We start from the raw sequence: 12,953 nt of genomic DNA on the forward strand, positions 1-12,953 counted from the left end.
GGCCTTCTGGGTAATTACTCCGGAGATATAGCCTTTTACCTAGATGCTAGCAGGTTCAGATGAACTTGATTGTAGGAGACAAAGCAAACGGAATTCTCTTACTTTCATACCATACTCATTGTTTGTATTTTATAGGCCCAAGTTTGTATAGCCTGCACAACCAACTCCTGGATAGGAAATGAACAAAGAAATATGGCACATTTGTAAAATTGTTAAAGATAAAAGTGTCTAATGTATGTAATCTAACTCGCAACCCGAAGCAAGCAGCTAGCACCTTGGTTATAACTATATTTTTGTTGAGAATTAGGACTTTTGAAAAGATAGAAATATCTTAACCGGACGGTTGCTATGTTTATGTTCAGTTTTATGGGTGAAAATGAAAAAGAATGGGGGAATGTCGTAGCTGAAAATATAATTGGAATGATCATAGCTCGCATTATAACTGTAAGGCAACAGAATGGTCATTCATGCTCTACAAGACAATAATATGCGTAAGTTCGTACATTTTTTTTAAAAGAGAAAAATTTAGAAGAAACAGTAGACAGTTTGTTTTCAAGCGAGCCCCATTTATCGCCTGTCCCGATTTGTGAATAGGGAAGCGTTTCACTGTGTGATTTATATCGTTTTTTGCACTTGACAAATAAACCGAATTCTTCGTTTTAAATTTTCCAACACAACATGGAGAAAAGAACAAACAAGAATGATTGGAAGTCATTTGGAACTTTACAGAGAAACTAGTGTTTTATTCTCTACCTCTCAAAACCATCTTACTTTTCCTCTTTTGTTCTTTGAATATTCCACATTATAGAGCAACCCATGAAGAAATTGCAACCATGACAATAGTAGCACACATGCCAAGGGTAACACGTGCGCCGGAAGACTTTTTCGCTGAAGGTGCTGGTGCATCATCTGCAACTGGTTCATCAGCAACAGGTGAAGGAGGGGAGGCCAGTGGAGTATCACTAATTGGGGCATCTGTTGGAGAATCAGCTGTTGGTTCATCAGCAGTTGGTGCTTCCGATGAGGGTGGAGAAGCATTTGGGCTCACTGAAGGAACCACTGTTGGTGCTTTCCTTGGTGCTGGAGTAGGACTCACGTTTACGGTCCCAATGCCACTAGGAATTATAGGACTGCTAATTTCAATTACTGAGATATTGAAAGGTTGGGCAGCTACTTTCTTAACAAATTTCGAATCAAGGCGTGAGCCTTTGGCTGCAGGCCCGAAAACAACTTCACCAGTGCTCAAGTCTGTAACGTTCACGAAGCCTTGTTGACTCAGAGCTTCACCAGAGGACTGAAACAATGTGGTGAGGATAGCAGTCTTCTTTGAAAGCTTCGTCAACTTGGCCTCATCAAAGTAGTCAAGGACCACATGCAAACTCATAATCTTTTTAATGACATCATTTGAACCTGATATGCGTCCCATTTGGTCGTTAGCAACTGCAAGGACGGTGATAGTTCGTCTCCGGTTGATTTCTACGTTGAGTTTGGTTTGAGTTAGGTAGTCGTTGAATGTACTGTAATCAGGATATGTACCAAGAAGTCTGGTGATATTAAAACAGGATGCGGAAGAGACAAGGAGGAAAAAAGCCAGGCAAATGAGAGAAGAGGTAGCCATTTCTACCCAATTATTGGGAATCACTTCACCTACGAAAATGAGTCAATGAGGGAGAGATGTTAAGGGGGGTGATATAGAGATGCAACTGTATCTAAATTTGGCTTTTCAAGGTATAAGAAAACTGATTACCAAAATTAACGTGGGACATTGTTACAGCTAAATTTAACAGATCCTTTCTTCGGTTAGAACTAAGAATAGAAGAAGAGACAATGGTCATCCACTAAATTCGCATTACATCGGTAATATGACTATGATTAGACATTTACAGCCTTGTAGGAAAGCCTACCATTGACCGAGTAGCGTGACATTACCAGAGACTAATTAAAGGTAATGAAATGAAAATGTTTATAGCCAGGATGATTATTATTGTGTGTGATTAACTCATGGGCACTGGAGTATACAACACTTTCTGTACAACAATTTATACAATACTTGTTCATAAGTTGAACTAATGGTTGATCATTTGTGTATATGATCTTACCACCACAGTACAAAATATTGCGACAAATATTGAGATTTCAACAAAAAATATGTAAATATCGTGATATGCTTAGAGATATATACAATTGTAAATATCGACGATATTTACAATATTATCAATATTTTAGGATATATTGTGATATTTGGCAATATTTTGTATAGATAACAATTTTACTTAATATTTATCATTATATTTTAAATAAATATAAATTATATATCATGATATATCAAGAAATATCTACAATATCTATGATATTTATCAATATTTTGGATATATCTACGATATTTACATATGAAATAATGTCAAATATCCCCAAAGAGGGATATATATCCACAATACATATCTGTAAATCAGAAATCGATATTTTGTCATATCCTGATATTTTGTACTATGCTTACCACTATATAGATTATATCCACAAAACTTTAGATCATTTCGAAATGTCTACCTCTTTCAAAATTTGATTTGAAAATAGAGTTTATTTTGACAGCCGGGATTTAAAATTTTGAAACCCTCTTTTGGCATCTTTAGAAATTTTCAAATGAAACCGATTTTTTGTAGGAATGTCATCCATAATAGAAAAATGACATCCACAAAAAATCAAGTCGTAAGTAAATTTGTAGAGTGAGATAGAAACCATTGTATAATCTGATGTATAAAAGTGTTGTATATAGATCTCTCCCCTTAAGTCATTATCCAAACCAAATGTCATTTTTTAGATACTTAGAGCATCACCAACACGCCGCTATTTTCGATTGCCAATGTGAAAGGTAACAATTTTTCTAGTAATTTCGTTCACCAACACGCTATCAAACACTTGTTTCTATCTCAGTAATTGTTAAATTCTAGACCAAAATACTTATAAATTTAACAGTCACTCGCACGGGTCAATTTTAGCCGTCCAAATGGTGGACATGTCAAGTTTTGTCGTCCAGAAGTTTAGGTATTTTTTTTTAGTAAAAAATAAAAATGGCTGTAATAAAAAAATTCATCATCATTTTTTGAATTTTTTGAATGGGTCAAGTTTTGTCGTTTTGATTTTTTCTTAGTAAAAAAATTAGAAACAGACAGGACAACCATTCCCATTTGAATATATATATATATAATAAAAAAAATTGAAATGCATAGAACAAATTCTGCCGTCCGAAATAGAAACCAAAAATATCGAAAAAATGCATTAGAGCATCATCAACGCATTGTTATAATCCATTTCCAATGTGACAGTTGACAATTTATTTGGCAATTTCCGTCACCAACGCATTGTCAAAACATTATTTTCATTTTAACAATTGTCAAATCTGAAACCAAATTCGTTAAGAATATAAAAATGACTTGCACGAGACAAAGTTTGCCGTCCAACATTTTTTCTCTTTTTTTTTCGTCCAACATTTTTTTCCCTTTTTTTTTAATAAAAAATTAAAAACTCTCGATTTTGCATGTGGGGCCCAAGATGTTGAACGGGACAAGTTTTGCCATCCATTACTTTTACAATTTTTTTTAATAAAAAATTAAAATTAACAAATTAAAATGGATTATATTTTTTTGGGCCCAAGATGTTGGACGAAGCAACTATTCCCGTCCGAAATAAAAACCCCAAATTCGTCAAAAATGCGTTGATACTTAACAAGAAAATAGCAATTTTGATCGACGAAAAAAATTGATTAACACAATTTTTTTTAACAACTCGTTGATAATGCTCTTAGTATATAAACTAGTTTTAACAATTTTGACTGAACTAAAATACTAATGTGTCACAATTTTTTTTAGCATCACATTGACGATACTCTTATAAGATAATTGTTTACAAAAAATCTATTTAGACTCCCTTAATAACTCCCTATTGACTCCATATCTCACGTGGCATCTAAATTATATTTCTCTTTTCAAAAATAAAAAAATAGAAATAGAAACAAATAAACAACTAATAACTTACCTAATTAAATAACTAAAAAGCCCAAAAAAAGTTGGGTGCCCCAAAAAATTCACCTTCCACCTTCCACCTTCCACCTTCCACATTCTCAATTCTCTATATTTTTTTCTTTTCACAAAATTTCATTTTTTATTATTTTACTTTAGTTTATATTAATTTAGAATAGCTTTCTATTTATCGACTCAAACAAATAGTTCACATGTATAATATATATAAATATCAAAAAATATAATGATTTGTTTCACACTTGGACACCTAATTCAATTTTTTTTGGGATGTTAAAGTTTACTCTTTTTATTTGTTTGTAGAAATATAAATGAGTTATTCTTTATTTCTTTATGTAGTACTATTTTTTGTATTAACTATATAATTAGATAAATTATTTATAATTAATTTGTTTCTATATTTATATTTTGAATTTTGAAAAGAGAATATGAATTGATACCACTTAAAAAAGAGTCCAAAAAAAGTTATAGAGGGAGTATGAGTAGAACTACTCAACTGTTTATAACAAATTTACAATGTTTGCTTATCAGTGGGCTTGATTCTAGCATCCCCAATCTAATCAGTCAAAGAAACCTACCAGGCTATTAGTACCAAAGTTTTCCCAGGACAGGTCCAACCAGGTTGGATTATATTGTCACATGCCAGAGACTGTATGCCATTTAGCCGCATAGCACTGAATGGCATTGCCACTTTCACCCATGTAAAAAGAAATAATCAAAAATCAAAAATAAATAGCTGTTTTAGAATATGCCTACTGCACCGGTACACATGAATCTGGACATTTGCACAGTACTTCGTGATGAAATACACACCTTTTGGTGTGATGAGTGGTCTTGATTGACTACACTCTCTCCTAGGCACACTAGATTTTCTCAAAAATAAATAGCAAACGTTATTTGTACCAAAATTATACCAGAAAACCAGACCACGTAAGATCTACAGTATAACAATTTCTTTCAGCTTTATCCCTTTCCCAGATTTTCTTCTTTTTTTGACTAGTACACTTAATTGAGATTTGAGGGAGAAATGCAAAGCACAAAAGACTCTTTCCCATGTGGACTCAAACTGAAAAAAACGTTATCGATAAATAAAGAATTAAAGACAACAGCAACCAAATCCTTCTCTGCTTGAATCAGTGTCATCCCACTTATTCCCACCCCTAATTTTCAAGTTACACCATCCGGACTCCTTTGCAGTGAGCAACTAATGTACAACAGGTTAAGAATCTCCATTTGCCTACAGAGTCTGGCAAAGCTAATTTGGCCCAGCAGTGAGTTGGGGTCTGAGTCAGACATCAACGAAGTAACCAATAAAGCAATTACACACATGGAAGACAAAAAGGAAAGAAAGAAAAAGGGTACAAATTGAGTTGACATGACCAATATTTTCAATGTATCAGGATATTTTCTGCTGGGATTACAAGTTAAAAACCTAATTTAGAGCACCATCAGACTTCCAAAGATTGCCATATAACCAAGTATGCACATAAAAAAAGTTCCACAAAAATTTCAATATTCTGTTTATCACACAATATTCAAACTAAGCACCACACTATCAGTAAAGCCTACAGTAGACTAAAGAACTTACTAGCTGGCTAAAGATAACACCACACTATCAGTAAAGCCTACAATAGACTAAAGACCTTACTCAACCACAGGCTGAAGATAACAATTACTTTCAAAAATGTAAATAAATCCAAAACCTTTAGATAAATGAGTTTTTATTTAGTTTTCAACAACTCAGCTTAGGTTCATTTTCATACTAGTAATCAAATTATCTAATTGCATTTGTTCCAATCAAGAGCTTTTACAAATGCGCTCAGGATTCTTAATTGAAATAGGTTCAGACAGAGAAACATACTCAGTATCTTGCTGTACAAGGAACTGATACAGCATACAAGCTTTAATCAACAAACCTTACAGGGTTTGTATTTCGCAATCAGTATTCATTTGCAGTACAAGTTATCAGTAGATATAGTGGACATAATTAAAAATTACGTAATAAAACAATGGAGAACATCATCAACAAAAATAAACCCCCTTAGCTGATATCATTGTCAATGGTATCAAAGATGTAAAAGCTAACTGCTAGTGAAACTAAAATATTTGAGTTTGATCATAAGCTTGAAACAACTCCAGCCGCAAAAAGTAAAATGAGAAGCCACTAAAGACAAAAGGTGGCACGTATAACCAGTTCTATTCTCAAGACAGATGATTCTTTAGAGACAAAAAAGAGGATATTGTCAAGTATGAACCTGTAACCAATTCCACTGGTGCTATACGCCTATACCTCATTTAGCTTCTTTACAATGTTTGAGATAACCTCCTCCATGTCAAGGTCCTTCATTGGAGTGAATGGGCGTTTCAGATCCTGCAAATGAGCATGAAACGTATTAATGTATAGAGTAGTAGGAGCATGGAATCATATAGGCAGTGTAAGGGAAATTCAGGATCCATTAATCAAGTGCCTATCTAATAAATACTGCAGCAAACATTATTAGTACTAGGTGTATAGTGCTATAGAAAGAAAATAACAGAAATGGAAAAATATAAGGCTCACCAGCAGACTAAAGAGAGGTTCTGCACCTTCTTCTCGCACCTCAAAGCATCCTCTTCTTGGCTGGAAGAAAATGCAACTGTCAATTTTTCATTGAGAAACATACAGCATATACAATGGAACTAAGAATTCAGCATTTGAACCTTACTGTGCTAAAGATCAAGCATACACGGTTCAAGCCAGAGATAACATATGAATAATTGAATATATCAATGGCTCTAATAAAATACCAGTGGAGAACAAAGATTACGCAACCAATAAGATTTCTATACAAAATACAAACATGTAGGATGTTCAAGAGAATTAGCATTAGTGTGATCTCCACAACCTCCAAAAACAAACAACCTTCATAAAATCACACTCATTCATTATTTGCACTGTAGCAACCACAGATCAATCACTAATTTGTAGTTTGACATTCTAAAATTTTCAAGTATAAAAAGTTGAATTAATCACCAACAAGTTGAATGTCTCTGACATAACAAGAAAACACAAAGGCCTCAGATGCGTTGGAAGTTACTAATGTTTCTCTTTGTAAAAGCCCAATTTCCTCCTCTTCCCTTAACTTCTTAGTGGAACCATATCAGAATTCCCTTTCACAAGAACTCAAAAGACAATGAAATGAAATTTAATTTCTTCAACAGATAGGATGGCCAGACTATCTCTTTTTGGTGGTTTGAATCATAAACACGCTACGTTCCCAAACGCATTATAGAATAATTAGAAATCAACATGTCAATATGTCATGTGGTGACCTATACTTATTGTCAAAATTGAGCTTGATCTGATCTGTTAAAATAGAAATTAATGTCACAAACATATAGGAACCTGCATCTAAATGAGACAGAATGAGCAACTACCTGACACCTACTGCTATAATGACCATTTAGGAGGTAATCATTTTTTTGTACCAGTTCTCCCGATTCCCTTAATGTCAAATTGTCACTGACAAAATGAAAAGTTGGTTTTCAATGCATCACAAGAACAACTCTGCAATCATTTAGGCAGAGTACTATGTTTTCCATACTGAATGCAAAAATATAAAGCACCCAACATAGATGAAGGTGTGGAAATATATATTGTCAACCTTGGACCAGTAATTAAGAACATAGTACACTTGGAATTGGATTTGTACTAGCTCGGTGCATATGATAAACTGCACAAGTAATTTGATGTTCATCCTAAAATTTCTGTAGTCTAGAACCGATTGCTCTAGACAAACCCTGTCAACAACATGGGATGCAAATAAGCCACTTAGGATGGAAATTCGTTACTTTTGATTGTCACATTTATCACTATTGAGTTCAAGACCACGCCTCCAAAATCTAAGAGGTTTAGTGTAGATAATTTGTTAACACGAGAGTGGAAAGTTGTTAGTGTTTTAAGTCGGCATGATCTGACATAATAGAAGCTGTGAAAAAACTTTACATACAGAGTAACTCTCTAACTACGTAAACATAAGAAGACAAGGAAGAAATGTGCCTTCCATATTTCAACACAAGTATGATATGCAAGCATGCACAGAAGTGAGAAGGATAAGGACCTTGCAGCCAAAATCCTAAAATGAAAAATCTTAAAAACGAAATGACAGAATATGCCAAGATGCAAATGCCATGATGGGTAAGTCGTAGATATTACAAAGTCAGTATATATGCCCAAATGACTTATACATTCACTAAAACTCCAGGCTAGTATGAATTTAAAAGCTTTAAAGAATTTTATCATCACCAAGTCGCTAGACCACAATAATCAATCATGGAGTTCTAATAAAGTTGGGACATATCTCACTGAAAAAATAAGAAATTCCCATATTACTGTTGTCATTAAAAAGAAAAGGGCAACTTCCTTGTTTGCACAAACACCCAATCTGCCAAAACAAACAAAAACCAAGCAAAACAAACAATGACAAAAAAAAAATACAATCATTCATTGGTTCAGGCAATCACAAACTCCAAATTTAAGCATTCACAAAATATACCCAAAAACAGAAAACCTCACGAAGAGTTAATCTTATTGTGTGGCTTTATAGACATTAACAGCCTCCTCTTTACCAGACCCTCAAAATTTCAAAGAGCATCGAGAACATTTTGAACCCTATTTGTACAAATCAGTGGCAAATTGTTTAAATTTACACAAAGGTGTCGGTTCATGTCATTTTCATGTGTATCTACAGAAATTGAGAATGATTGATAGCCATAGTTAGAACTGAGACGCATGTTATTGGGTTGAAGCATTCCTTTTTCATTTGTCGCAGACCAGTTGATAAACATTATTGTGTATTTGTGACTAACAGTCTTATATTCATATATACTGTTTTTCCTTTCTGTATTCTTTCTTTTCTGCTGACAAACTCAAGAATTACAGCACAATGATCAACTAAAGCCTACGTTCACGCACCAAGAACAAGAACACAGCCAAGTATTGTAACTCATCATGGTAGTAGCAAAACATTCTTCTCGTATATCAGAAAATCCACTGGAAAAAAATATATCCAGTAAAATGCAGTGAAATATCACTAACAAATACCAGGATACAAAAAGAAAGCCACATCAGTTATGTCAAGAACACTATCTACAGTCATGTATCCAAACACACCTTTTCTGGGTTGAGTAGCACTTTGATACCAGGGAAAGTGTTCTCCAAGCCATCTTTCACCCTTGTAGCCCTTACCTTGAATGACTGGCACGATTTGCTGCAAACCACATGGCATATTCCAAATATAAGTAACTGATAGAAAACATATTTGAGGAAATATTTTTGCAAAGTCAATAAGTGGGTAAGAAACTTAGAGGTCACAACTTAATGTGCACGCCAAAAATTACCACCAGTTGTTGAAGAAAGATCAAACCCAATGAGTGTAAAATACCAAAGTCAAACAACAGAATTCAATCTTGACTGACCATCATGAATCACATTGAGTGACATATAACAAAACTAGGATACTCTAAAACTACGGTCACATAGAAAAAGGATATAAAACTAAAAGAAAAAAATTTATCAGTATGTGTGTAGCCAGAGGGGACATCCGCAGAATCACTGGATATTTCTAAATTGCCTTATTAACTATATTCATACATTCTGTGCAACAACCTATTAGTTTTTTTTTTTTTTTAAACATCTATAGGGCCATAACCATAATACAATCTAGTGAAACTAGCATTACTTGGAGCTCTACAATGCGAAGAAACTTAAATTCCATGCTATAATTCACATATCTGAGAAACATGAATGAAGTGCAATACCAATTAAGAGGGGAATGACTTCCAAAGTCATTTAAAAATATTGTGGGTCAACATTGCAACAGTACAGTATCAGCCGCAGCTCTTGGTGTACCAAACACATAAGGATCCAAAAAACATATATGATTTAAAAAGTAACAAGTAAAACACACAAGAGGCAGAACTTTACATGGAAGCATCTACTGAACAAGAGAAAAATCCAATAACAGAAACAATAAATATATTTTATAAGCAGAATGAGTTATTACAACTTGAGAACCGGCAACCAAGTTCTATAAACAGATCACGCAATCTAACAAAGCTTCTTGAAACCAAGAAATCACTAAAAGAGCTAATACACAGATTCATCTCAATCTCTAGGTTCATAAACAATATATTAGGTCAAGATACTTCCATACATAAAAACAAATGAAACATAAATGCAATGCATACAATGACCACTGGGATTGCTTTTTACAAATTGTATTACTTAAATAGCTTCAAACTCTTCAAATAGATGTCGGACGACTATGTAACTACAACCTCAAAAGACATCATTGCCCCTAAGAATCACATCATGCCAGATATAGCAGTTTGCAGTATTGATAGCAATCAACACATTTAATGTTTCTGGAAGTAAGAAGACAGAACAGAATACATAATTAAGTAGAAGTGTATGCTACTTATGTTAAAAAGTAAAAACGTGATTATTAACATTATCAGTTTTGAACCTAAAACGCTGCAGCCCTATGAAAGTCATGTAACAAACCACATGACATCTATATTTAACCTATTTAAGAAAAACCAACAGCCTTCTCCGTAACTGTTAACCTAATGCTGCAAACTTAACTCTTCCAAAAATACAATAATTCAACAAAAGCACTTTTGCTTTTTCTAATCGAGTGGTTAAGGATATGTTTCATTCATTTGCACATAGTAACAAAAGCACATAATAGATACCTAAACTTACAACGCAGCTCAACTCTTTCAAAGCCACCAACCCATAGAGCCATTCACTTTCAAAATTGTCCATTGCAAGACCTATCTCATAAATTCCCAAATTCTATTACTAGCAACTAATGAGGTGACACTAATAATCAACAAAATCCAAACAAAAAATTGCATCTAAACAACCAGATTGATACTAGGGCAAAAAAAATAATATCATTTCAACATATAAACCCTAAAATGCATTTTTAAATGTCATAAAAACATCTCTTAAAACATTGATGTGCCTCTTTTGCTAACAATTAACAGATTCATCTCTTAAGACAAAATAAAACGATAGATTCTTCACTGATTTGTAAATAACCCAAAACAATTCATGTCAAAAATACCATAATAACAACATTCCACCACTCAAAACCCTAAAACATAACAAATATAAACAGTTATGTTTATTATTACCAGTGCTCAATGATGATTTTCTTTGCATCAGCAGAAGCAAACTCAGCAGAACTAGCAATTGTACAAGTGTTATCATCACCGGACTCACCATCTTCATCATCATCCATGACATCAGCACCTTCCGGTACATCTTCTTTCTTCTCCTCATCATCCTTAACATCATCAACGTCTTTCGCTTCCCCCTCTTTCTCAGCCTCAGCCTCTTCATCATTCTCATCACCTTCCTTCCCTTCATCTTCCTCACCTTCTTTCTCTTTCTCATCCTCTTCATCTTCCTTCTTCTTACCTTTCTTCTTCCCTTCCTTCTTCTTCTTCCTCCCAGCTTTCTTCACCTCCTTAACCTCATCTTCTTCCTCATCTTCCTCAGACTCTTCTTTGACCTCCTTCTTTCTCCCAGCTTTCTTAACTTCCTCAGATTTACCATCACCTATCTTCTTCTCAGCTTTCTTCTTCTCTCTAACTTCTTTCACAGCTTCTAATCTCGCATTCGTTGCAGCAACAGCGTTTTTCGTAGCAGTTCTTGGTGAGCTTCTTCTATTACTCTCAGTAGTCATTTTCTTCGCTTCTGGTTCTTCTTGTTGTGATGTTCTTGTTTTTGGTGATTTTCTCTTCGGCGCCATTGTTGCTGCACTTGACCTTTTTTTTTTTTCTCTCTCCTCTTTTTTGTTTTCACTCTTTCTGTGTGTGTCTGCTCTTATAGCAAGTGAGTGGATCAGTAGTATGGGTAATTTCGTCCTTTCAGGGTAATGTCGTCTTTTTAGTCAAAATAGTACATGTGTGAGGGTGAATTTGGTATTTTACTAGAAAATGACAAACTGGTAAGAACAGCTGTCGTGTTGTACTAAAAAGACAAAAAGCAGTTCAATTTTTTTTCCCGCGCTTTTCGTCCGCCAAAAAACAGTTAAATTTTTCAGGAGTGAATGTTTGTCCACTATTGGACGCCACGTGTCAGATTTCTCACCATTAATTTGGATAATGTACGGTTGGTCAAACTGCAGAGATATTGCGACCAGTGAACTTCTCTATGGTCTGGTCCCTTGGAAATTCACATCAGTTTTTTTGAAGATGAGGGGATCTGGTTCTAGAAGATTCTTACCTATTCAATCGGCCTTAATATGCATCCGATGCCAGACGGCCCGACCTAGTACCCTACATGGATGTTTTGGTTCCTACACTGCTCCCACTATACAACTGAGTACTCTACACAATTTCGATTCAATTGCACACAAAAATTTTATTGATTGTGTTCACAGATTAATTACTAACCATTTGATTGGTAAACCATTGCACAATGGTCCTGAAAAAAAAAAATGGGGGAAGCTGTTGGGGGCCTCATAATTGTAGAGCCCAATTCTTATTTAGGTACTTTACTTGGTTTTCTAGTCCTCGTAAGCCCACTTGGGCATTATTTTCTCGAGGCCCAGTCTTATTTTTCCTTCAATATTAATTGGCTATTTAATGCACCGTTAATACTTAATACTACACCTTCAAATTTCAACTAGCTTTTGAACCCGTCATACGAACAGGTGCCATTATAAAAGTATTAGCAACTATGCATAATTATGAGATATGAATATTATATTGATCATTCATCCAAGTTTCTTGCAATGTGAAAATACCACTTTCAATAAAAAGAAATAACCCACTCTTGATAAAACTCTTCGACTTTTTTGTTGTTGTTTAATTATTAATAGAAGTTTGATTGAAGTTTTGGAAGAATGTCTAAGGAGGCGAAGA

At 34.3% G+C, this 12,953-nt stretch overlaps 2 protein-coding genes across 2 annotated transcripts; both read right to left on the minus strand.

The window, feature by feature from the left end:
• Window positions 1-641: 641 nt before the first annotated feature.
• LOC147508811 (fasciclin-like arabinogalactan protein 14) lies at window positions 642-1,743 on the minus strand. The gene has a single exon (XM_086601174.1). It carries the CDS (start codon window positions 1,616-1,618, stop codon window positions 803-805), a length of 816 nt encoding a protein of 271 aa, XP_086457300.1. The 5' UTR covers window positions 1,619-1,743; the 3' UTR covers window positions 642-802.
• A 4,313-nt stretch (window positions 1,744-6,056) lies between these two features.
• LOC147508812 (uncharacterized) lies at window positions 6,057-11,888 on the minus strand. Its single transcript, XM_086601175.1, has 4 exons — window positions 11,217-11,888; window positions 9,187-9,283; window positions 6,595-6,654; window positions 6,057-6,405 (listed from the first exon to the last, which is right to left on the minus strand). The coding sequence occupies exons 1-4, from the start codon at window positions 11,834-11,836 to the stop codon at window positions 6,319-6,321; spliced, it is 864 nt and encodes a 287-aa protein (XP_086457301.1). The 5' UTR covers window positions 11,837-11,888; the 3' UTR covers window positions 6,057-6,318.
• Between the last annotated feature and the right edge of the window lie 1,065 nt (window positions 11,889-12,953).

Source organism: Coptis chinensis, chromosome 3, assembly GCF_015680905.1.
Source record: "Coptis chinensis isolate HL-2020 chromosome 3, ASM1568090v1, whole genome shotgun sequence".
NCBI classification, from domain to species: domain Eukaryota; kingdom Viridiplantae; phylum Streptophyta; class Magnoliopsida; order Ranunculales; family Ranunculaceae; genus Coptis; species Coptis chinensis.